General features: G+C 42.7%; 1 protein-coding gene across 2 annotated transcripts in view; it reads right to left on the reverse strand.

Annotated features, from left to right (window-relative positions):
* The window catches only part of IFT74 (intraflagellar transport 74), a 125,540-nt gene that overhangs the window by 19,717 nt on the left and 78,174 nt on the right, over positions 1-27,649 (reverse strand). For both annotated transcript variants that reach the window (XM_040417182.1, XM_040417181.1), the window contains exons 11-13: positions 22,216-22,359; positions 18,234-18,274; positions 14,827-14,906 (exon numbers count right to left, since the gene is read on the reverse strand). In XM_040417182.1, the coding sequence (XP_040273116.1) occupies positions 14,827-14,906; positions 18,234-18,274; positions 22,216-22,359 (265 nt within the window). The remainder of the gene's footprint in view (positions 1-14,826; positions 14,907-18,233; positions 18,275-22,215; positions 22,360-27,649) is intronic.

The following is a 27,649-nucleotide window of genomic DNA, read 5'->3' on the forward strand; positions in this document are numbered from 1 at the left end:
CGGGCACGACGGCCATACGGTCGTGTGAATGAGTCCTAATAGTGGAACTGTTCTGTCCAGCTATGCCTACCCTCCCTAGTGCACAGTCAGCAGATGCAGCTTCATTCGATCAATGAAGTAAAACGTGTGCCTGAAAAGTTATTTATTGGGAAATGTGAGAGAACACACAAAGTAATAGTGTCGAACCTGAGGCTCTCTAGATTTTTAAAAGCTGCAGGCTGGGAGCTGAAATATCTACAGGTTGGAGACCACTGACATATAGAATAATTACATTTTTTTTTACTTGCATTTCTCAGTTGCGAAAAAGTAATTTCATATAAACGGGTTTGTTTATAATAAAACTACAATACAATGGTTCAATGATATTAAATGACTAATGTTAATCAGAGACAGATCAAATCCCATACTATTACTGGTGAAATACTGGCTGGAGGTCCCTGCAAAAGTGTGCATGTTGTAAGAGGAGCCAGTACGAGTTAAGTAGTGTAATGCCCAGTAGATACGGTATGATTGGTAGTACGAGTTAAGTAGTGTAATGCCCAGTAGATACGGTATGATTGGTAGTAAGGTCTAGCTAAAAATTTGTTCATCAACCATTACACATTTTATTACACTAGTAACGCAGTTTGTAAGGCTGAAAAAAAGACATACCGGTATGTCCATCCAGTTCAACCTATCTTCCTTTCAACCACCCCTTTCATCCATGCAACTTCATTTCTTTTTTTATTTCTTATTGGTATTTATTGGGATACACTTCGTGTAACACCCAGTTTTTCAATGATATGTATATATAATATGAATGAGTATGGGTATGTACTTTTATACTGGTATTTATTTATATATATATATAAATATATACATTATTCCGCAAATATTTACACTTATAAATTTGTAACTTTTTTTTTTATTTATATTTTTTATATTTATTTATTTTACATATATATTTTTTTACATATGATTTTTTTCACTGAACATCTTCAATTTTTATAATATTTATTTGTATAATATTTGATAGTGTACTGTAATATTTATGGAATGGGGAGGCATTATTCATTGAGTATTGTTCACTATTACTTTGCGTGCGCGCCCCCTCCCGCCCCGGCGTCTTGAGGCCGATCCACCACATCACGTGACTCGGTCACGTGGAGTGGGTGTGCCTATGTGACGGGGCGGATTGGGAACTCAAAGTAGCCCTGGAAAAAAAAAGTTGAAGTGGCCCCATGCTGTAGGTGGAGCCAAACTGGCAGAAGGTGTGGCCAAGCCAAGTAGGCATGTTTTTTTTGCGGGGCAATCTCTTTTTAATGATACCATTTCAGAATATGCCTTTTTGATAATTTTTATTCCTTTTTTTTGGGAGAAGCAGCAACAAAAAAGGCAAATCCGTAGTTTAGATTTTTTTTCCATTTATGGAGTTCACCGTACGGAATAAATACATTTATATTTTAATAGAATGCGCATTTTGTGTATAACAATGATCTTTATATTTTATTGTTTTTTGTTATAATGGGAAAATGGGCTAATTAGAATTTTTATACATTTTTCAGGTTTTAAATAGTTTTAAAAACTTTTTTTTTATTTCCCATAGACTGTACATGTATAGCGAAGGTCGGGAAGGAGTTAAAATAAAAGTCATTCCCCCATATAACTAGGGTCTTCAGCATTATATTAGTGATTGAGAACAACCCTGTGAATTTAAAAACTTTCATTCCCCTTGTATCCAAATTGTCACTGGCGGTTCTCGAGCCAGAGACCTTCTGTATCAGAGGCAAAAGTCTTACTAGCTGAGCCATGTAACGCTCCAACGGGTGTGGACACGCTGTGCCACTTACAGGTTTGGCTTTGGGCCAAACTTGGGAGCGGAATCTAAGTGTTCCCCTGGTCTTCACCCTTTATCTCGCTCCAGGATGCGGAAGCTGGTCATAGCTGCAGGGGAGACACCGGTTCGCTACCGCAAGAATGCTCCCGGTTAAGTGGCAGCTGGCTGAGCAGGCCAGAACGCCCCGGTGCAAGCACTGGGGATACAGGCAGGTGGAGCGAGCTGTCTCTAGATGGAAGGAGCGCAGCAGCAGAGTCAGATGAAGCAGAGCTGAGTTAGTGATTTAGCAGAGCTGGAGCTGTTAGAACAGCAGAGCTGAATAGCTCAGGTGCAGCAGGTGAAACAAGCTGAACAGCAGACAGAGGCATGGTCGACAATCCGAATCATACACTTGAGAGCAGCGAGGTACAGGAGGATCAGGCAGAAACGAGGTCAGGATACAGGCCAAGGTCGGAAGCAGGATAACAACACAGGAAAAACAAGCTGGAACCTTCGCTGTAGAAAACTACAATATTGCTCAGGCATCACAGGAAGGGGGAAGCACCCATATAAAGGTGGTGCCTGGCTGGGATTAGAGAGAAGGTGGAATCAGGGGTGTGCACGAACCCTTTAAGAAACAGAACGCGTGCGCCTCCTACAAGGTGCAACTGAAGCTGTCGCCACCCGTGACAGTGCAGGAAAGCGGGTCCGGAGCCTGCAGCGGAGAAGAGGAGCCTTGTGTGCAATTCGAGGTACATAGCAGGATGTGCTGCACGCTGGCGGCTGCCATTGTTACAAGCCACAGGCTTCGCAGCTTTCTGTAAGTGGAATTTCTCTAACTACAACCCTTTACTAGTATTCTTGTACAATGCACTGGTATCTACATATCCATCTCTTTATACCAGGAATACTAATGAAGGATTTTAGTTAGAGAAGTTCTGCAATAAAGTGTACCCCGTAGTACACTCGAAAGGTGCTGGTTTACCATACGCAAGATTTGTGGGTTTGAATCCTGGAATAACCACAGAAGTCTAATTTATTTAGTAATCACCAAACTATAATGGAGCAAAATAAATTATAATTACATACTTCTGCATGTGTATTATATATATATATATATATTTTTTTTTTTAAATGTGTTTTATTATAATTCATTTTGCTCCATTACATATTTGCAATTAATAAATAAATTAGACTTATATTGTTATCCCAATGTCCTGGTATACAGAGATGTATCTGTAGATACCAGTGCATTGTACATGAATGGTAATAAAGGTTTCTAGTTTGAGAAGTTTTTCTCATAGACAGCAGTGTGCTCTGTAGCACAACTGGAAAGGCTTCTGTCTAGGGCTGAAACGACTACCCGATTAAATCGAGTAACTCGACACAAAAAATTCCTCGATGCAATTTTTTTGCATCGAGGATTCGTTTGTGTCATGTGACCACGGAGCGCGAGTGAAGCGCTTGCATTATTCACGTGAGCGTGCACTATGACCTGACGCTGTGCAGCATGTGAAGAACTGGGGGAAGGGGATCCTGATGGCATGGGGGGAAGCTGATGGCATGGGGTTCTAATGATGGCATTGGGGGGGCTGATGAGTTTTTTTAAAAAGGAAAATGTTTTTTTTTTAACTAGTTTTTTCTTATTAGAATACTCAATTAATCGTTGAATTAATTGGTAGAATACTTGATTAAAAAAATAATCGATAGCTGCAGCCCTACTTCTGTCTCTCTTGAACTCATTTAGCGAGCTCACCATCACCACCTCTTCTGGCAGAGCGTTCCATAGTTCACTGCTCTTACCGTAAAGAACCTCCTATGTTGATGTAGAAACCTTCTTTCCTCTAGACATAGACGATGCCCCACTAGCATGTTTCCACTCTAAATATTTAGACTGATCTGGTTATTTTCCTTGAAACACAGTATTAGGCTACTTTCACACTAGCGTTCGGGTGTCCGCTCGTGCACTCCGTTTGAAGGGGCTCACGAGCGGCCCCGAACGCATCCGTCTGGCCCCAATGCATTCTCAGTGGAGGCGGATCCACTGAGAATGCATCCGCCTGCCAGCGTTCAGCCTCCGCTCCGCTCAGTGAGCGGACACCTGAACGCTGCTTGCAGCGTTCGGGTGTCCGCCTGGCGTTGCGGAGGCGAGCGGATCCGTCCAGACTTACAATGTAAGTCAATGGGGACGGATCCGCTTGAAGATGACACCATATGGCTCAATCTTCAAACGGATCCGTCCCCCATTGACTTTTAATGTAAAGTCTGAACGGATCCGCTCAGACAACTTTCACACTTAGAAAATTTTCTAAGTAATAATGCAGACGGATCCGTTCTGAACGGATGCGAACGTCTGCATTATCGGAGCGGATCCGTCTGATGAAACATCAGACGGATCCGCTCCGAACGCTAGTGTGAAAGTAGCCTAACACCCATTTCTTTTCTAGTGAAGCAGTTCTGATGACTTAAAAGACAAACATGCTGTTATCTAAATGTGATTAGAGAAAAGTCATGAGACTGTTTACCTTCCTCTTAGTTTGAGTCAGGAAGTACATGCTTTCAATTGGCTCCTACTTTGACTAAACCTTTCCTAGTTTATCACAAAATAACTTCCTTTCACATAGGATGATTCTGATTGATTGTTTCCATCCTGTATCATCAGTTCCCTAAAGGCCTCTTTACTTGGGCCAATTATCAGGAATGAAGGTCCACGCAATCGCTAGTTCATCGAAAGCATCTTTAACCTGGAAAGCCAAAAATCATCATTTCTGGGCAGGAGATTGTTCTGTTTAAACAGGTATCTGCTGTCAAGAAACAATGAATCTGTATCGGGAAGAGTGATCGCAGTAGTGACTGCTCATCCCACGCAGAGGGATGTAAAATATAGCTTTCACCTACTGTGACGAGCATGGAAATGATCGGAAACAAATGGTTAATTCCTGATAACTGCCTGTGTAAAGGGGCTTCTAGGGTTCTCTGATGTGGCCTAATGCAGTGCCATAACGAGTCTTGGTGCAAACTGCATGGGGAACGATCAATCATTAGCAGGATCGTTCATCCCTCTTACAGCTTGCATATTTTACACAAGGAGATGTGCTGCCAACAAATGAATTTTCTGGCAGAAATAAGGTGAGAAGCCTGTGTTTGCGACTTTTTAAACGCAACTGTGACACAATTTGACCACAAGTGGCGTTTCTAGGCTGCCCTTGCCATTTTCATTTGCCATATTGTACGGTAGCCCGCTCTGAGCTCAGTCAAACTAAAAATCTGAAGAACCATTTATAGACCGAGATGCATAAATGGTCACCTAATAGCTCATTTAAGGCTCAATTGTTTAGTCCTTTAGGAAGCAACTAAGAGGAATAAAGGGCTGGGATCTGTCAACATTACCTAGTTCATCTATACACAATCTTCCATACGCAGCCCTGGAGCAGACTCACAGGAATTTATCGAGAATGAAGAGCAGCAATCATCTCTGTATGGGGACTAACGATCGCTAGTCCTTATGCAGATCGCCAATACTACTCAATTCGGAAAAATAAAGGCTTAGGTACCATTTAAGACTTAGCAGTATAACTGCTTGTAGTTCAGACCTGTCCTATTACATATCTAAACTGATCTCAATATAAGGCTCTGTATATATTGTATACCATCAGGCATATACACTCAGTCCCATTGTAAGAAATGAATATCACAAGGTCCAACCAATGGAAAATATATTTCATTTTTGAAGGAATAAGGTTATACATTCATCAGGATCACTTGGAAATCCAACACTCTTAGAGATCTCTTTATTTTGTTCAGAAAAAATACTTGAGTTGGCCGACCTCAACCCGCGTCCATATTAATATATTACTTTCTAAGGTTTCTCTTTTCCAGTAAAGTAAAAACTGCTTTAAAAAGTTCATGCTGAGCAGGCACTTTAAAGAGATACGATGGCATCCACATCCTCTTTCCTTAATTTTATGAATAAAACAATAAGGCATTCCAGTGGGACCCACACATTTATTTCCTTGCAGCTGTAGGATGTCTTACTAGCTTCCCTTCTCGCCATGTAGAAATTAAGTAATCCCCCTTTTCCTTATTCATGAAAAATAATTATTTCTATTGATGGCCGTCTCGTCCGGCACACGTTTCCTATTATTCTACACGCAGTTTTGTTTCTTTCATTTATAACATATTCACAGTCATTTAATTTATATTGGCATGTGAACTACAAAATGACTAAAATATACTGCACCTTACTGACACAGAACCGCACAAGAACATAAACTTTTCATTTGGGGATTAAGCTAATACACTTCTTTTTTAACATACCTTCAACACTAAGGCGGATCCGTCTTCAACACCATTGAAAGTCAATAAAGGACGGATCCGTTTTCTATTGTGCCAGATTATGTCAGTGAAAACGGATCCGTCCCCATTGACTTACATTGTGTGCCAGGACGGATCCGTTTTCTATTGTGCCAGATTATGTCAGTGAAAACGGATCCGTCCCCATTGACTTACATTGTGTGCCAGGACGGATCCGTTTTCTATTGTGCCAGATTATGTCAGTGAAAACGGATCCGTCCCCATTGACTTACATTGTGTGCCAGGACGGATCCGTTTGACTCAGTTTCATCAGACGGAACTGATGCAAACTGATACATTCTGAACGGATACTTTTCAATTCAGAATGCATTGGAATGCAAACTGATCCGTGTTGGACCGCGTGTGAGAGCGCTGAACGGATCTCACAAATGGAAAGCCAAAACGCCAGTGTGAAAGTAGATGGCCTGCACATTACATGTGTGTTGTGTCCTTTACATAGAAGAGCGAGATGCAGGCTACCTATTTATCAAAGCACTCAGAAAAACTAAGAGAGCAAACTATGAAGTGGTGGAAGAAAGGCCCAACACTGCAGGTTTTCATTTCAGATTAGCATTGGCGCTATTGGTTTTAGGCCTTTTAATGAATATACAGATGTGTCTTCTACAGGCTGCCATCAAACCAGCCGTGAGTTTAGATTAGGAATGGCAAGTAAGTGATTAGCTTAAAGGGTTTTTTTGACACTCTTTTTTTTTACTGATGTATCCTCTGGATAGGTCATCAATCTCTGATCAGTGGGGGTCCGACACCCGGGACCCCCGCCGATCAGCTGTTTAAGTCACTGCTCAATATCAGTAGTGCCGCGGCCTTCTCCAGCTTTGCCTATACCATGTGACATCGCTTTTATCGGTCACATGTAGGGCTGAAACGATTACTCGATTGAATCGATTAATTCAACAAACAAATCCTTGATGCAAATTCTTTGCATCGAGGGTTCGTTTGTGTCATGTGACCACGGAGCGGGAGTGAAGCGCTTGCTATTACTCACCGCTCCGTGGTCACCCGCCTGCCTGTACCGTGCTGCACTGTATCCTGACACATCGTCAGGTCATAGTGCACGTAAGCGAGCACTATGACCCGACGCTGTGTGTCGTCAGGACAGCAGTGCAGTGCACAGGAAAGAAGATGGAGGAGCTGTGGAGCGGCGCCCCTACAGGAAAAGTAAGTACTGGCACTGGGACATGGCTAGGAGGGTGAGATGGTGGCACTGGGGGGCAGTTGGTGGCACTGGGGTGCAAGTTGGTGGCACTGGGGCGGCAAGATGGTGGCACTGGGGCGGCAAGATGGTGGCACTGGGGCGGCAAGATGGTGGCACCGGCAACTGGTGGTGCTGGGGGGGGGACAGCTGATGGCACTGAGGTGAGCCTGATGGCACTGTGAGGGCAGCTGATGGCACTGAAGGGGCAGCTGATGGCACGGGGAAGAGGGGCTGATGAGTTTTTATAAAGAAAAATGTTCTTTTAATTAGTTTTTTGTTATTAGATGTTGGATTTATCGATAGAATACTCGATTACAAAAATAGTCGATAGCTGCAGCTCTAGTCACAAGGCCTATGAAGTAAATATGGCTGAGCTGCAATAGCATGCACAACCTCTGTACAATGTATAGCGCTGTGCCTGGTAAGCTAAGAAAAGGCTACTGCAAGTGCTGGTGTCCTCTCAAACAGCTGATCGGCGGGGGTCCCGGGTGTTGGACCCCCACCGATCAGATACTGATGACCTATCCAGAGGGAAAAAACCTCTCAGAAAAATCTTTTAAATATACTTTATTAGGAAAAGCCATTTCTTTTACTAGAAAGCAGGGTCTAAAGAGTCTCCCTTAAAGGAGCATTGCTAAGGAGTCCATATTCATTGTTTTAATGAGTGCTGAAGATGGTTATGTGTATACAGAGCCTAAGTAGACTCTTTATATCTTGTTGTAGTAAAAAGAAACATCCCTGTCCCTATACTATATAAAAAAATAAAAAAAAACAGCAACAAAGTCACCTCCCCTAAAAACATAACTTTAATTATATCAAAAAAATCTAACAAAACACCAATTATTATTAAAATGTACTGGGATTCTACAAGAGATATATGGTACTGCCTTCAAATCTATCCCTACAAACCCTAACATCGCTGGGGAAGATATAGGGAGGGAAACACTCGCCTATGACCGAGGGGAGGAACAGATACCTCAGTCACCAAAAACAGCACCCTATAAAGTTCAACCATTAGGGGATATGCAATATTACACCAGGTCTTCTCTAGATAATCAACATTAGAAGTTCTAATGCACAATTTCAGCGGTAACTCCTCAAAAAATATATCCCGTTGACAAAGCCAAATCGAATGCATTTCATCATGACCACATCACTCTTTTCAGGGCGGTTATTCCGCTTTAGGTAAGGACAGAGTAGGGCGAGATTCCCTGCTTTCTTAGACCAAGTGGACTGGGATACCATATATCTCTTGCAGAATCCCAGTACATTTTAATAATAATTGGTGTTTTGTTAGATTTTTTGATATAATAAAGGTTATGTTTTTAGGGGAGGTGACTTTGTTGCTGTGATTTTTGTTTAATTACCTATCCTCTATGTATCCCTACTGGTGGAGTGAAAACCAGTTCTGCGATTTCTCCCACACTATATTAAAAATAACTAAATCGACAGTTACACTTCAATGGTTAAAACAGAATATAGACTATAAGCGTGGCATAGCAACCTCGTTATACTCTAGGGCAGTGGTGGCGAACCTATGGCACGGGTGCCAGAGGCGGCACTCTGAGCCCTCTCTGTGGGCACCCACACCCTGGAAAAAGTCTATGGTGTGCCAGTATACCCTAAGACTTTTCCTGCCATTCAGCAGCGTGGGGCGCACTATGTACGGCACAGGCAGTGCACTGAATGTAGACAGGATATTATAGAAAAATGATAAAGTAAATGGAAGATATATTAAACTGGTATTCAGGTTAAAATTGCTGTGTTGGCACTTTGCAATAAATAAATGAGGTTTGGGTTGCAGCTTTGGCACTCGGTCTCTAAAAGGTTCACCATCACGGCTCTAGGGTGTAATTGTATGACGTAAGTTATAGCTCAAGTCTATTAAGAGGCATCTGTCAATTAATAAATTAGGCGAATCTCACTCAGAAAAAAATATCCCTCGCAGACTTCACCACAATGTGATGCCCTTGCATGTAATTATAATACACTCCTCAACATTGAAAGTGCAAAATTAAAGACAAGCTGTAAAGTTATACAAACTGAGGAAGTTGCAGGTATCATTAAGATATGCAAATGATCAAATTTTCAAACACCTAGCTCCTATCTGTGGTATGTGGGAGGGGCATAAAAGCCAGATTGAAAGCAAAGTATTTTAGCCAAACGAAACCTCAAAAAACAGATTAAGTTGCGTTGGATAATTGCGCAATGCCTCCTATTAGTTGACATGCCAGTTATCACCATTTGTCACAAACGGAGATGGACAGAATCCTTGAAGTGAGAGACCTGGGTTTATCCTAAAGGAAATGTCAGCCATATTTATCGTTGTGTGCCCCCAATGCACAGAGGTGAACCTCTGTACTGAAGAATCGTCTGATTAGAAGACTGGTGTGTGGTGATACAGTGAATATAAAAAGTCTACACACCCCTGTTAAAATGTCAGGTTTCTGTGCTGTAAAAAAATAAGACAAAGATAAATCATTTCAAAACTTTTTCCAGCTTTAATGTGACCTGTAAACTGTACCACTCAATTGAAAAACAAACTGAAATCATTTAGGTGGAGGGAAGAAAACAAAAAAAAAACTAAAATAATGTGGTTGCATAAGTGTGCACACCCTCTTATAACTGGGGATGTAGCGGTGTTCAGAATTAAGCAATCACATTCAAAATCATGTTAAATAGGAGTCAGCATACACCTGCCATCATGTAAAGTGCCTCTGATTAACCCCAAATAAAGTTCAGCTGCTCTAGTTGGTCTTTCCTGAAAGTTTCTTAGTCGCATCCCACAGAGAGCTTCCAAAACATCAAAGGGATCTCATTGTTAAAAGGTATCAGTCAGGAGAAGGGTACAAAAGAATTTCCAAGGCATTAGATATACCATGAAACACAGTGAAGACAGTCATCATCAAGTGGAGAAAATATGGCACAACAGTGACATTATCAAGAACTGGACGTCCCTCCAAAATTGATAAAAAGACGAGAAGAAAACTGGTCTGGGAGGCTACCAAGAGGCCTACAGCAACATTAAAGGAGCTGCAGGAATATCTGGCAAGTACTGGCTGTGTGGTACATGTGACAACAATCTCCCGTATTCTTCATATGTCTGGCCTATGGGGTAGAGTGGCAAGATGAAAGCCTTTTCTTACGAAGAAAACCATCCAAGCCAGGCTACATTTTGCAAAAACACATCTGAAGTCTCCTAAAAGCATGTGGGAAAAGTTGTTATGATCTGATGAAACCAAGGTTGAACTTTTTGGGCATAATTCCAAAAGATATGTTTGGAGTAGGGCTGCACGATATGGGAATTTTGTGCGATTGCGATTAGGGCCCTAAAAATTGCGATAACGGTATGCGATGCAATATTTTAAGGGAATTGTGCTAGAGGTCTATTTGCTTGGATTTTGCCATATGAGCCGCTGACGCGGCTGGGTATGACATAGTTATGGGGGATCTGTGGATGACGCTGTTATGTGGGGGATCTGTGGATGACGCTGTTATGTGGGAGATCTGTGGAGGACGCTGTTATGTGGGGGATCTGTGGAGGTGTAGATCTGTGGATGACGCTGTTATGGGGGATCTGTGGAGGACACTGTTATGTGGGGGATCTGTGGAGGACGCTGTTATGTGGGGGATCTGTGGATGACGCTGTTATGTGGGAGATCTGTGGATGACGCTGTTATGTGGGGGATCTGTGGATGACGCTGTTATGTGGGGGATCTGTGGATGACGCTGTTATGTGGGAGATCTGTGGATGACGCTGTTATATGGGAGATCTGTGGATGACGCTGTTATGTGGGAGATCTGTGGAGGACGCTGTTATGTGGGGGATCTGTGGAGGACGCTGTTATGTGGGGGATCTGTGGAGGACGCTGTTATGTGGGGGATCTGTGGAGGTGTAGATCTGTGGATGACGCTGTTATGGGGGATCTGTGGAGGACGCTGTTATGTGGGAGATCTGTGGATGACGCTGTTATGTGGGGGATCTGTGGATGACGCTGTTATGTGGGAGATCTGTGGAGGTGTAGATCTGTGGATGACGCTGTTATGGGGGATCTGTGGAGGACACTGTTATGTGGGGGATCTGTGGAGGACGCTGTTATGTGGGGGATCTGTGGATGACGCTGTTATGTGGGGGATCTGTGGAGGACGCTGTTATGTGCGGGATCTGTGGATGACGCTGTTATGTGGGGGATCTGTGGATGACGCTGTTATGTGGGAGATCTGTGGATGACGCTGTTATATGGGAGATCTGTGGATGACGCTGTTATGTGGGAGATCTGTGGAGGACGCTGTTATGTGGGGGATCTGTGGAGGACGCTGTTATGTGGGGGATCTGTGGAGGTGTAGATCTGTGGATGACGCTGTTATGGGGGATCTGTGGAGGACGCTGTTATGTGGGAGATCTGTGGAGGATGCTGTTATGTGGGGGATCTGTGGAGGTGTAGATCTGTGGATGACGCTGTGTTGTGGGGGAACCTTTTTTCCAAACTAGAAACAGATATCAATATTCAGATAGGGAGTAATAGACCTGTCTTTCAACTCATCTATAATGTGTGAGATAGGGGTAAACAGTGGTGGATGTGGAGCAGGTTGGATTGTACACCCTTGTGGTATACCAACAGAATGCCTTAAATAGACAAACTACCGGTGCTTGACATATGGAGGTCGAACCGTATTTTCTTACTTGAAAAATCTTTATAAGGAAAGGATTTTTAAATCCTTTGCCCAATTTCAAGAGGAATTTATGATCTCCTGCTCATCTTTCTATTACCATCTACAAATGCGGCAAGCCCTGCATTTCCAACAGAAGCTCAGACCCATTATCCCTGTCAGATTTCAGATTTACGTTATCTTGAAAAATGTTGGGTCCACAAAAGTAATAATTTCAACATTAAACAGTCACCTGCTAACTAAGCATACTCCTACCCTAGACCCTATTAGAGCCTTTCCTGGGTTGCTGATGTTGGGGATATTACCCCTGAAATCTGTGAATGGCTATTGAAGAAAACACCACGATTATCCCTGAGTCCAGCATACAGAGTATCTCAATTATATCTACTACACAGAGTATACCAGACGCCAGCATTCCTACATAAAATAGGGGTCCGGGATACAGCCCAATGTGTAAGATGTGCCAACACACCGGCAGATTTGCTTCATGTTTTCTGGTGCTGCCCGAGATTTTAGGAGTTTTGGGAAGGAGTCCTGGACAGGATTAAAAAGGGTGTATAAATTAGCAGTACCCAGAGAGCCACTAACTTGTGTCTTGGGATCTGTAGGAGCTTTAGCCTTACGGGAAAATGATGGGTTGGCAATTGTTAAGATTCTTTATGAATCTAGAAAACTGATAGCCTCAATGTGGTTAGAACCTATAGCCCCAAATCTGATCAAACTAGAAAGGGGTATTTATACTAAGCGGGGTAACGTACGGAAATTGAATTCCATGGCGGAACTGAGGATTGAGCCCTCCTAAACATACACAGCAGGAAGCAATTGAATCAGATGTTTTTTCCCTTTCTTCTTTATTTATCACTCTCTGAGGGAAAAATGTATATTGCGATGTGTGAGAGAGGGGTCGAATACTACCACATGGTCCGTAGAGCTGTCAGTAACGGATCTTGATGATTTTCGAGCCCAAGTGCAATCAGCATGTCAGAACATTCCTCAGATAACCATTAACAATCTCACTGATCGCATTCAAAGGTGTGTAAGCGCATGTATTTCTGAGTGTCGCGCTCATACTCCATACGGTAAAAAAATCAAGATGCTTTGAATATTTTCTTTTATCATTTGTATGTCTATTGATTCAGTGATTTCCATAATTCCTTGACTTTTCTTCTTGTTGCAATTTCAATGTTGAGGAGTGTATATCAGAAAATTATCTTGACCAATCAAATGTGTGTTTTTGCTTTCAAAGCAGTACCAGAAAAATAGTAGTCGACAGGACTTTGTTTTCCATCCCGCATAACGGAAACCAGACGGATCCGTTATGCTTGCCCATAGACTTCTATTATGACGGATCAAACGGAATGCCTCTTAAAGGCTTCAACTTTGCATTCTGTCTTACGAATTCCGTTATAACAGAACCTATAACAGAATACCCTAATGCAAGTGTGAACCCACCCTAACCAGTGTATCTCATGAGATGCATGAGATCTCTTTCCACTTCGTTCCTGTAAGAACTGACAGAGAGACATCTATCAATCACAAACAGGAAGGAGGGAATACACTGGCTCTAAGCACACAGCACTCACAGAAAGCAGCACAAGGCAGTGCAACTCTCATCATCCTAGACTTCTTGCGCATTCCTGTGGCTCTCGTGATTGCTAGAATTCTTCATGTCAGTTCTTATAATTAGGAGGTTGAGGAGAGCAGCATGAAGCAGCATCTCATAGGATGCACAGGAACCATGCAGTGTGTTATGGGAGTTATAAAACTAAAGGGCAATAATTATATTTCTCTGAGCTCTACTTGTAGCTGCCTTTATATAGGACGCAGAGTAAGTTAAATGCAGTGAGATGAGACTCCTTCCCCTCTGTCTCCGAAGAGCCAGAGGCATATTAGGTAATGCATGAGACTGCATTAGGCTACTTTCACACTAGCGTTGTTTTAATCCGGCGTTCAATTCCGACACCGGTCCTGCCCGCCGGATCCGGAAAAACGTGTGAAAACGGATTACATTTAAATCCTGATCCGGATTTTGATCACAATGAAAAAATGCATTGAAAAAAAACGGATCCGCCATTTAAGGACTTTTTTTCACATTTTTCGGGTTTAACATGCAAAAGCCGGATCCGGTTTGACGGAACACGCGGCGTTAATGTCACTTCAGTCAAAGTGTTCCGGATTTTTGGCCGGAGCTAAAAATACAACATGCTACGGTTTTCTGAAAAGACTGATCAGTAAAAAAGACTGAACTGAAGACATCCTGATGCATCCTGAACGGATTACTCTCCATTAAGAATGCATTAGGATAAAACTGATCAATTATTTTCCGGATTTGAGCCCCTAGGACGGAACTCAGCGCCGGAAAAGAAAAACGCTAGTGTGAAAGTACCCTTAGGAGAACCATATCAGAAGGGAAGAGGGAGCCAGAATGCCATATAAAACATCTGGCGCATAAACTAAAACAGGTATACACAAGGCATACACAAAAGCCTCTACACTATTCTGCAATAATAACTGGTACTGCACTATAGAGACAAAAAATGCTGGAGTTCAGCAATTCTTCACTGACATGGTGAACTTTGTTACTGCTAATGTAATTTGTGATGCAATATTTTCTGACAATACAACAAAGCACTATTATATATGGCAACTAAAAAAAAAAATTTTTATGGAGATTAAGAATATACTAAAACTTTTTCAAGAGGCTCTTCAGTTGTCTATATATAGCAAATATTACTTTTAAGTATCCCCTAGAATCCTTAAGTTCTGGAAAGGTAACCGAAAATGAAAGTACCTTGGTGTTCTTCCAAATCCATATCCAGCCTTCCAAGTTCTTCATTAAGTTGCTTCGTCTTTTCCTTAATATCCGTTAACCTGTCAATAAACAAAACGAAAATGAGATTAAAGGGAATGTGTCATCAGAAAATGACCTATTGTCTAAATCAGGCTTTTATGTTAAACATATTGTTACAGAATGTTTGTTGATGTTATTTATAATTTTTCGTGCCACTATCTGTATTTTAAAGAAGTTCTAAAATCCTGCAGTTTTTGTATTGGTCACTAAGCCTAAAAAGGCGCCACTTTCTGGTGTGTGTAGATCACTTTTCCTCATTATCATCACTAGCAGGTTACAATGACAGGTGACAGCTCTATGTAGATAACACAGGATCTACCATTTACAATAGGTGATATCACAGCTTGTCTATTCCCTCCTGATCTCTGCACAGGTTACATGCACTTCTCCAGCCAATGAGCAGTGACGTGCTGGTGAAGTCAGTCATTGGCTGGAGCAGGGCACGTGACCATGCTCATAGCCAGCCGGATGTAAACAGTGCCAGAACCAGAAAATGGAGACAGCGGAGGCAGTGCAGAGAATCCGAACAACCGTATTTTTGCTCCACATCCGTTCCACATTTTTTTGCGGATCACATTCATTTCAACTGGCCCGCAAAAAAAACAAAAAAACAAACAAACCGTGTGCTGTCCACATTAATATGTCTGTTCCGCAGCCCCGCAAAAAAAAAAAAAACATGTCCTATTCTTGTCCATCTTGCAGACAAAAATAGGCATTGTTACAAAGAGTCCACAAAAAAAACAAAAACGGATGCTACACGGATGTCAATCCAACTGCAAAATACATACGGCAATGTGAATGCACCCTAAGACCTTGTTCACATTTCTGTGTAAGTTGCATACTTGAAGGATCCGTGTTTGGTCCATGTGTCCTTTTTTACCCTGACCCACGATCAGTAAAAAAAATACTGATATGTGCACAGACACATTAAAATAAATGGGTACGTGCTGTCAGTGAAAAATGCAGACCGCACACATCAGTGAAAAATGAAAATGTATATGGTAAGTATAAATCTTCTTTTTTAGAAGGCAGGCTGGGGGGCATTGCTTAAAATATAATTATAACAAAAAAAACATTTAAATAGGTATTTCATAAAATGAAATATATTAATATTGCTATTACTGTAGCATCTATAAGTTTGATCGGTAAGGGTCTGAGTGCTGAGACTCCCACTGATCCCTAAAATGAGAAAGAGAAGAGCGTGCATAGCGTGCTCTCTCTACTCGCTACGGAGGACATAAGCGAGATGGGTCCATAAACTCCTATTGAGCAAGTTCTCTGCAGTGACGAGACAGTACGACACACAAGCAATTCTCTCTCCTCGTTATAGCAATTGATGGGGGTATCCGCACCCAGAAGATCAATGATCAAAAGTTTTGATATGTCTCTATGAAATTTTAAAAGCTTTTGGAAAACTCAGTTACCCTTTAATATATCAGGTTACAATAGTGGCAAAGTTGTGACTGGTGTTGTTTTAAAGCTGAGAAACGTAGCTTCAAAACAAGAGCAGGATTGTGGTGCTTGCTGACATAAAAACAGATCCAGCCTTTAGAAATCTGGTCAGGAGTGAGATCTGCAGGTTTTTGCAGCCCTCAATGGGACCCTGTTCTAATTGCTGTGATTCTGGTTTCATGCCATGTAACACCATGTGTTCTACCCAGCAGGGTTAGGGAATATGATTCCAGTTCATTCTGCCAGAGTTTTGGTATTTCTCAAGTGATTAATGTGGTTATAGCACCATCTAGCAGTGTAAAGTTGTATTACACTTTGTTTTTCCTGTTACAAAGACTGCTGCATTGTGGGTGGTGCAAAGCATTGTAGGAGTGCAAAGCATCCTGGGAAAGAGAAGCTTCCAGTCACCAGGGCTCATCAGCAGAGCTGTCCTCCTTCTTAAACCCCACCATCCTTGTAAAAGCATATCTGGTAATAGATCTATCTTTGTCTCAGGGACATTATGTTATGCAGAGCTGTTTAGTTAGTTATAATTGTTACTCAGGGAGTTACTGCTGTTAGCTGGATATAAAGTCCTATGTTAGGCAGCCATTTTACCATGTGCCTCAGTGTTATGCAAATGTTACAGTACATGCTATGCTATATACTTATTCATGTTATTTGTATTCTTATAGTTTTACCAATCAATCAAATACTCCTGTTGACCAATAAACAAGTTGGACTACAAAGAACAGTCCTCTTATTTGGAAGACAGGAATGGTTTATGCTGAATGTCTGACTGCACACTGTGTGAACGTGTATGAAGACAGAACACCGTGATCCTGGTCATATTTTAAAACTTAGATTGTCAGCTTTAAAAAAGATCAATCATGGCTGTAGCTCAATTGTAGCCTGAGATATTTAAAGTTAACCATTCCCCTCTTCAGCTGGCTGCGATCTCAGCCAGCAAAGCACCAAGAAGCACCCTCCTCCCCTGGCAGCCATATAGCCTGAATCCTGGTTGGGCAAAACAGTATTGTCCTTTCCTGTCAGGCAAATGAGTTGGGGGGATGTTAAAGTCAAAGGGGTCTGTCAATGTCTGTTTGAATCAATTGGCAAACAGTGTGGCTCCAAAATTATTCATTTGAAGTCTGAATTACATTCAAGTGAATAATCAAAATAAGAAAGAAAAATAGAGTTTCACTGTTGTCAAACACAATCTTTGAATATACCCTTAGACCCAAGTATACATGTCTTGACCAGTTTTCAGCTCATACCATAACTGTTCCTTATATTTCAAGAGCCAAATGTTAACTGGACATTAATAACATTTGTCCAGATGTCAATTTGAGAAAAGTGTGATGTCACTGTTGAGAATGCAGACTATGACTTTCAGCTAACATCTGGAGCTTGTGCTGGAATGAAAACGCAAAAGTGCTGAAAAATGGTACGAAAAAAACCTACGTTAAAGGGGTTATCCCATCTTAGACAATGGGGGCATATTGCTAGGATATGCCCCCATTGTCTGATAGGTGCGGGTCCCGTACCTATCAGACAATGGGGGAATATCCTATCGATATGCCCCCATTGTCTAAGATGGGAATACCCCTTTAAAGCATCCTAACTAAGAGATAACTGTTAACAAAATGAACCTTCCATGTATAAATGGAAGCAGTAGACCAATAACCAATGTTGCATAAAATACATTACATAAAAGTTGCACTATATAAACATAAAGCCATCTTCTGTAGTAGCTTTCCCTGTTTCTTCCTGGTAATGATGGTCACGGTGCATCTGATTACAATTACTTCCAAGCAGTCTGGGTCCTGTCTAGCACATTATGTCCCTTTAGGACTAGTCAGCTGTCCGATGGCAACATTTCCCTTATAAAATAGGAATGAGAAAAACACACTTACTGTCGCTCCATACTAGCTATTTCCTGATTATCTTCTTTCACCTATTAAAATAATCATGGTAAAATATTGAGTATTCAAAGTCATACTATAAAGCATATTTCATTTTGTAAAAAGTAAACTATAGTAGCGGACGATTATAAGAGGCCTGCCCAGCATCTTCAGATTACACCTTAGTCACTACTGCCCGGGCAATAATGCAGTATAGCTCGTCTTATAGGCAAAGGAGAATACTCTGGGAGAAAAGAAAGGGACAACCCACCCTTCATCCACTCAAAACCTAAAAATCATACTATGAAGTTTCCCTAAACCTGCCTGTAAAATGATGACAATAATATAACTCCTTTCTCCAACTTACAACACCGTGACAAAAATGATCTGCATGAATAAACTGACATCAGGATTCCTCTATTGAAGGGGTGTGTACCTACATAATGAACGCTAATTGGGCAGTATCCAAGAATAGGAACACAAACCCAACTGGTAACACCCAATTATCAATTTATAATGAATTCCCAGAATAACAGAGTAATGACACAATGCAGATTTAGAAGAAAAGATGCTCCAAAGCTGTTATTTAATACAACAATACGATGTCTTACAGTCATAGGCTAAAAGCAGCAGGCAGGAGCATTATTGTATGGATCGCCTAGCGATCATATAACACAGCAATGGATATTTAACCAAGTTAGAAAGACATCCACAGAGTGGTTTCTACAGGTAAAAGGTCTAGAACCTGCAGAATAGGCATATCATGGCAAGGCTTAAAAATTACTCCAATCTGGTCTACCTAAAGCAGGCATCCTCAAACTGCGGCCCTTCAGCTGTTGTAAAACTACAACTCCCACAATGCCCTGCTGTAGGCTGATACCTGTAGGCTGTTTGGGCATGATGGGAGTTGTAGTTTTGCAACAGCTGGAGGGCCGCAGTTTGAGGATGCCTGACCTAAAGGGTTCTTCCTATCTTGGACATTGGGGGCATATCGCTAGGATATGCCTCCGGTATCTGATAGGTGTGGGTCTCCCCTCTGGGACCCACATCTATACTTAGAACAGAGCATGCAAAGCGTCGTAGGGTGCACCGTGCACACCCTCCATTAATTTCTGTGGGACTGCCGAAAAACAGCTAAGCAGCGCGCTTGGCTATTTTTGTAAGTCCCACTGAGATGAATGGGAAGAACACTGTGCAGCCACCGTTCCATTCACTTCTATGGGGCTTTCAGAATTTTCTGCAGACAGCAGGTTATAGAGCAGGAGAAGCTGAGCAGATTGATGTATAGTTTTTTTGGGGGAACAGAATCAGTATAACCTACAATTTATTCATTTAAATCTTTGCTTTTTCTGATTTCATTGTTCATATGAGAGGCGTTATAAGTGACTGACAGCTATGTTTGTATACAGAGAATGCTATCAATCACTGACAACACCTCCTCCATGTACAACTATCAGTGACTGACAGGTATCTCTGTATACACAGTTACACCGAGAATGCTATCACTAATAACACCTCCCCTGTGTATAGCTATCAGTAACTGACGGCTATCTATGTATACACACTTACACAGAGAATGCTATCACTGATAACATCTTCCTTGTGTACAACATTCAGTGATGACAGCTATCTATGTATACACACTTACATAGAGAATGCTATTCATCACTAATAACACCTCCCCTGTGTACAGCTATAAGTGACTGACAGTTAGCTCTGTATATGCTATCAATCACTGATAACATCTCCCCCTTGTACAGCTATCAGTGACTGACAGCTATCTTTGTATACATACCTACACAGAGAATGCTATCAATCACTGACAACACCTCTCCCATGTACAACTATTAGTGACTGACAGCTATATCTCTAACACACTAACACAGAGAATGCTAACAATAACTGATAACACCTCCCCTGTGTACAACTATCAGTGACTGACAGCTATGTCTGTATACACAATTACACAGATAATGCTATCAATCACTAATAACACCTCCCCCATGTACAACTATCAGTGACTAACAGTTATAGATGTATAGACACTTACACAGACAATGCTATCAATCACTGATAAACACCTCCCCTGTGTACAATGAAGTCAGAAAAAGCAGATACTTAAATGTATAAATAACACGTTTTGCAGGATTTCCCCCCCCAAAAAAATATATTAACCTGCTCAGCCCCCCCAGCTCTATAACCTGCTGACTGCAGATTGTGCTGCACTTTGCAGTGACAGGTTCTCTTTAAAGGGTTTCTGTCAGTAGAAAAATGGGTATTAACCTGGCTGACATTAGTGATGTGCTAATGTCAGCTGAACATAACTATATTAGTCCCATTTCACTATGCGCCGCCATTATTTAGAAAAAAAGAATTTTTTGAATATGCAAATGAACCTCTAGGAGGAGGGGGGGGGGCGCGTTGCTCCTTCTCCTAGAGGCTCCGTTCTCCCACCTCTGGCCACACCCTGCTACACTTGATTGACATCTGAACTCAGGGCCAGGCAGGAGTACGTGAATGCTGCCTGGCCCTGAGTTCAGATGAAATATTCAGCTGCATACATCACAGTACACTGTCTTCTTCATTGATGCCAGCATCGCTCTTCTTTCGGGTGTACTGTGATCTATGCAGCACAGGAGCAGTAAGGAAGTCCACAGCCGGCGAGCATCCCTTCTTCACTACACCTGCACCGCATACTAAACGTGAACGCTGCCTGGCCCTGTCAATCAAGCGGGGCGGACTGAGCGGTCGGGCATGGTCCGAGTGCCCGGCTGGGAAGGAGGCCCGCGGTGGCAGGTCACAGGGAGATGAACGCTTCCATTGTGGAAGTCTTCATCTCCATAGTCATCTGTATCGCCGTCCTCAGGACAGCGATACAGATGGCTGTGCTGTGGGGCGAGGCGTCTCCCTTCCCTGTTCCTCTGATAGGCTGCCAGCACAAGGCCTGCAGCCTATTAGAGGCCGGTGCACGCGGCCCGAGGAGGTCATCGCGCCGCCTGAGCCATACAGCGCGGGACACAGGCCGGAAGAGGCCTGCATCGCAGCGGAGGTAAGTGTTTTTTTTGTTTGTTTTTTATAGGGGAGAGGCACTTGTTACTGGCAAATGGGGGTAGAGGCACTTGTTACTGGCACATGGGGGGGGGAGCATGGAGAGGCACTTGTTACTGGCACATGATTAGGGGCATCTATGGGGGGCACTTGTTACTGGCACATTATTATGGGGCACTATGGGGGCTTCTACTGAGGCCATAAAGAAGGGATATTTTATATGGGGGGCTCTGTGTGGTTCTAGTATTATCAGGGGTATTATCTGTTTCTGCAGTATAGTATTGGGGAGCACATTGGCACAGTATTGGGGGTAGTAGGATGATTTGTCCAGAAGATGGGAGCATGATGGAAAAGTAGTAAACTAAGATTTATTTTTTTGTTTGTCAAACTGAAGAGATGGAAAATGGCGACAAAATGGTGGTCTGGTCTGAAAGGAGAAGACGAGAACAGAGAACATCTACATCAATGGAGACGTCACTGTATGTAAGAGGTATGGGGCGCTGTATTTCTGTAGTGATGGGATCAGGGGCGTAACGATCGCGGTGCGACCGCGACCGGGGGGTGGAGGCGGGATATGGGTGTAGCTGGAGGCGGGACATGGGTGCAGCTAGAGGCGGGACATGGGTGGGGCCTGGATGGGGGCCCTTGATCTATTTTGCCCTGGGGCCCTGAGGGTTCTCAGTCCGCCTCTGCAATCAAGTGTAGCAGGGTGTGGCCAGAGGTGGGAGAACAGAGCCTCTAGGAGCAGGAGCAACGCCCCCCCCCCCCACTCCTAGAGACTCATTTGCATATTATAAAAGTGAAAAGGGACTAATATAGTTATGTTCAGCTGACATTAGCACATCACCATTTTTCTGCTGACAGAAACCCTTTAAGAAGGTACCATGGAGCTTGTGTGTCTTGTGATTCCCACTTCATATACAGCAATGTATTTTCTGTCTGATACCTGCTTCAATAACTTCTCTCTCTCCTCCTGTGGAGAGCCCATACTCTTATCTTCTGCAATAGCTTGGTCTCGACGAGTCTCTAATTCATGAAGCTTCTCATGCAGCAATACGGCTTCCTGTTTAATCTGGGAATGTGTCATTTCCTGATAGAAAATGAAAGCCTATTAGAGACTATAAGGAGTTTTCAGCAATGTCAGTAGTGGCCTGTAAATGGAAGAAACATGAGCGCCCTCTACTGTCCTGGAAGAGAAACACATTTTATCAGCCCAGCCCTCCGTCTCTAGATGGAATACTAAGATGCTCAATTAAGTACCAAGCAAGCAAATGTTCCACTAATTACTAATATATTAATAATGAATATGAATGAATAATGAAATCTGGAGACAGGTCCACTTTATAGCAAAGCTGTCATATTACATAGTAGCAGGAGGAGCTGAGCCCATTGATATAGAGGAAAGAATTCAGCATAACCTGCAGTTTATTCATTTACATTTCTGCTCATTCTGGACTTTGGGGTCCAGTCAGTGGTGGGCAGCTATATCTGTATGCAATCCCTGATTAGACTGCACACGGGAATGAGCTGGGATGTAAGTGAATAAATGCCAAGTCTTACACAATCTTTTCCTATACAAGTATATATAACATAATGTCTGCAGACTGCACTGATTTTTCATGGTGACTGGCTCTTTAAAGGGAATCGGTCACCATGATTTTGGACTATTATCTACAGTAATTCATGAGTAAGGGCTCGTTCACACGAACGTGTGAAGCCTGTGCCCGTGCTGTGGACCGCAAATTGCGGTCCGCAATGCACGGCCACTGTCAGTGGGGCAGGCGCATGGGGATCGCAGATCACTTGAATGGGTCTGCAATCCTTCCGTTACGCAAAAAGATAAAGCAAGTTCTATCTTTTTGCAGTGTGGAAGCACGGAATGGAACCCCAGAAAGCACTTCGTAGTGTTCCGTTCTGCGTCTCTGGATTTGCGGAGCCATTGAAATGAGCGGGTCCGCATCCGTGATGCGGAATGGCCACGGAACGGTGCTTGTGTATTGCGGATCCGCAAATGCAGTCCGCGATACGGCAACGGGCATCACATGTTTGTGTGAACGAGCCCTAATACTGCAGATAAGGAGTCCAGATCACTACTTCTTATTTTACTACTGCCCTCAATCCCCCGCTGTCAGCTTTTAAAGCTGCAGAGAAATACATTGTCAGGACTGCCGTGCATGCGCACTGGAGTCCTCTGCATTAAGTTAGTACAGCTTTGAGCGATGACAGCGGAGGAACCAGGGGCAGTAAGAAAATCTGTATCGCTCCTATATTACTGCAGAAAATAGTCCACAATTGTGATGACATTCCCTTTAAGGAACAGTAACCAACAATATATAAAGCACAAAACCTGTGCTGTCTCTATATACTTCAAATTTTAGCGGTGATGTGCAGATGATGGTAATACACGCCTTTCAGAAAAAATGATGTTCATAAATGATCACTCGCATGAGTCATAAGGAGTAGTGAACAGTGATCTGGATTATTTAAGACTTAACTTTTACTTTAGATATAATATAAAATAAATGAGATATATCCCTCAAAATAACTAGAAGCAGTACAGTGATTAGGTGTTAGAAGAAAGCGTGCAACAAACATGCACAATTACACCCATATCATAAGGTGCACGGCGGCACCATTGAAACCCAGTGTCCTACCCTACAGATGGTGGGTTCTCCAGACACCTCCGTTCCGATGTTTCTGGTTAGGGTGGTCCAGTTTGACAGCAGAGAGTCAGTACGATGTGGAGGGATCACAGGAGGATGTTCCTTTCTATCCCTAGACGACCTTCGAGACCCTACAGTAGTCCTGTTGGTCTAGCCACGGGGTGTCCCACTAATTGGGCCCCCGTCCGGAACCTAACCCTGGAATTGCATTCCCTATTTAGCCCTGAAAAGATCCCAACATGCAGAAACAGTCCTCTCATCAGGTTAAGAAATTAAAATATTAAACCACCACCAATACCATTCTCCATTTATTATATACCCATATCAGGGTTGTTTGGGTGTACACTGTATGGACATATATCCCGATACACACCCATACGGTGCTCACATATCAACGCTCATATGCACGGACTACATATGCATCTATATTGTGTCCGTTTTATGCTTAATATGGGTCCGCAGTATGCATTTGGTGGAAAGTGCCCCCATGATTATATTTTTCACACTGTGGAACCTTCCCTCATGCTATCGATACTAACATGAGAACTGTGATGCCTGGTGATAATAGCAGTGTATCCTCAAGTTGTAGCATATATATCAGAGGCGACGCGCGGTGCCCTACTTCCACTACTGGCCACTGGCGCAGGCGCACTTAGCACCGCTCCATGTACGCTACACTTTGGGTCCTGGCAGACTTCTAACACCTAATCACTGTATGTTTTCTGTTGTTGTATGTCGTTGTGCATTATGTATACACTGCTGTATGCTCTTGTCTGCATTATTGCCTGAATTGTGCACATAAGGTGTCAGTATACACTGATTGCTGCTGCCTTGATCCTGTGCACCTTAGGTATTAGTGCATACCAGCTCTTGTTACCTTCTAGTGTCCGACACTGAATGTGTAAGTGTGGACACAGCTGTTACTGGTTCCATAAGAGTCCCTTTGATTGTGGGGCAGTGGAAAACTGTATTGTGTATTCAGCTTCTAGTTATTTTGAGGGATATATCTCATTTATTTTATATTATATCCAAAGTAAAAGTTAAGTCTTAAAGGGAGTCTGTCACCAGCATTTCACTTTTTTAACCCTTCCCACAGCTCCCTAGCATGCTTACAGTTAATAAAAACGTTACCTCTGGCATCAATCCTGGACTTATAGAACCCTCAAAAACGATCTTTATAAGATATGCAAATGAGGGCTCGCAAGTGCCCAGGGGCGGCGTTACTCTCTTAGGTGCCCTGCTTGCTCAGCCTTCTCATTGCGTCCCCCCGCCCCTTCCTACCCTCTGCCCGCCCATCCTTTCCCTCTGACCGCCTTTGTACTAACTTGTTATGCTGCCGATATCCAGCGCCGGCGCACTCATTCCTTTGGCCGGCGCATGCGCACTGCGATGCCCATTCCTTGTACGGCATCACAGTAACTATTGCGCATGCGCCGGCTAACGACGTGAAAATCGTCGTTAGCCGGCGCATGCGCAATAGTTACTGTGATGCCGTACAAGGAATGGGCATCGCAGTGCGCATGCGCCGGATATCGGCAGCATAACAAGTTAGTAGAAAGGCGGTCAGAGGGAAAGGATGGGCGGGCAGAGGGTAGGAAGGGGCGGGGGGACGCAATGAGAAGGCTGAGCAAGCAGGGCACCTAAGAGAGTAACGCCGCCCTGGGCACTTGCGAGCCCTCATTTGCATATCTTATAAAGATCGTTTTTGAGGGTTCTATAAGTCCAGGATTGATGCCAGAGGTAACGTTTATATTAACTGTAAGCATGCTAGGGAGCTGTGGGAAGGGTTAAAAAAGTGAAATGCTGGTGACAGACTCCCTTTAAATAATCCAGATCACTGTTCACTACTTCTTATAATACACGCCTTTATCATCATCAATGCACTGGAGGAATAAAGAATCTGAAAAGAGTAGCTTGAAATATGCTGACTGCTCAAATGGGTTAACTGTGGAAAATCTGAAATTTCCTTCAGGGCTACAAAATTATGTGTGTTCTTACTTTCAAATGGAGCTTGTCACATTTCTATGTATATGTCTATGTCCAACACATATACAAAATACCAATTGAAGGTATATGCAACGAATAATAAAAACATACACTGACGAGAAAAAGGGTAACAATATTTTGAACTTTTGACTTTCAGGCTCCATATCTCACCATCCATTACAGCTTCGAACGTGAGACTCCTATCATTTTATGGACTTCTAGGCAAAATATTTGTCACGCTCGTGTGTGGGAGGAAAACACCACACCGAGCATAGGAGGGAAAGGGTATACCGGAATAAGGCCTGGAAACTAAGGAAGGAAGGACACCTCCTAGAGTAAATCCTAACTCCAGTCCTGACAGACTACCAGTATAAACAGGCCCCAAAGGTAGGCAAGTTCATACACCGGACACCTAGAATCCTATCTCACCCTATAGGACCCTGGAACTAATGTCAGGACTGAGTCTACCTGTTCCTCCAAAGGGAAGGACAAACAGTAGACTCCCTCAGGCCTAATGACAAACAACATGGAAAGGAAACACACACAGACAGTGAGGAACAGAAGTATTTGAACACCCTGCGATTTTGCAAGTTCTCCCACTTAGAAATCATGGAGGGGTCTGAAACTTACATTGTAGGTGCATTCCCACTCAGAGACAGAATTACATAAAAAAAAATAATAATAATAATAATAATCAGGAAATCACATTGTATGATTTTTAAAGAATTTTATTTGTCTTGCACTGCTGAACATAAGTATTTGAACACCTGAGAAAATCAGTGTTAATATTTGGTACAGAAGCCTTTGTTTACAGAGGTCAAAAGTTTCCTGTAGTTCTTGACCAGGTTTGCACACACTGCAACAGGGATTTTGGCCCACTCCTCGACACAGATCTCCTCTAGATCTGTCAGGTTTCGGGGCTGTCGCTGAGCAAGACGGAGTTTCAGCTCCCTCCAAATACTACCTCCAAGGTACTACCTTCAAGTACTACATTAAAGTACAGTGAAGAGATATTGCAGGAGACTGAAGAGACACTGCAAGAGATTGCAACTGGCTCATCTGTGTTTTTTTTTCTGACAATTGCTTGAGAAGAGGTAAGGAATTTGGTCAGGTTTTTCCTATTGTGCATTTGCTAATGAGCCTAGCTCACTAAGGTGTTACATTTGTTGCTGGGGGAGGAGTGTGTGTATATATAGAGACAGACTCATTAGCTGGCCTAATTCATTAGCTGCAAGTACTACCTTCAAGTACTACATTAAAGTACAGTGAAGAGATATTGCAGGAGACTGAAGAGACACTGCAAGAGATTGCAACTGGCTCATCTGTGTTTTTTTTGCTGACAATTGCTTGAGAAGAGGTAAGGAATTTGGTCAGGTTTTTCCTATTGTGCGTTTGCTAATGAGCCTAGCTCACTAAGGTGTTACATTTGTTGCTGGGGGAGGAGTGTGTGTATATGTTGAGACAGACTCATTAGCTGGCCTAATTCATTAGCTGCAAGTACTACCTTCAAGTTCTACATTAAAGTACAGTGAAGAGATATTGCAGGAGATAGTCAGGAGGTAGGCTGGAAGGTGGAAACAATACAAAAAAAAAAAGGTAAGATTTGTTTGATTTAAATTTACTATTTTTATTTTATTTTTTTCCTCCTCTTTAAAATGGCAGACTTGGTTCAGTGCAGGAATTGTTGTGCATTTATTTCATGTTCCACTCTTTGGAGATTCGGATGCTGTC

This window comes from Bufo bufo, chromosome 2, assembly GCF_905171765.1.
Source record: "Bufo bufo chromosome 2, aBufBuf1.1, whole genome shotgun sequence".
Lineage (NCBI taxonomy): Eukaryota > Metazoa > Chordata > Amphibia > Anura > Bufonidae > Bufo > Bufo bufo.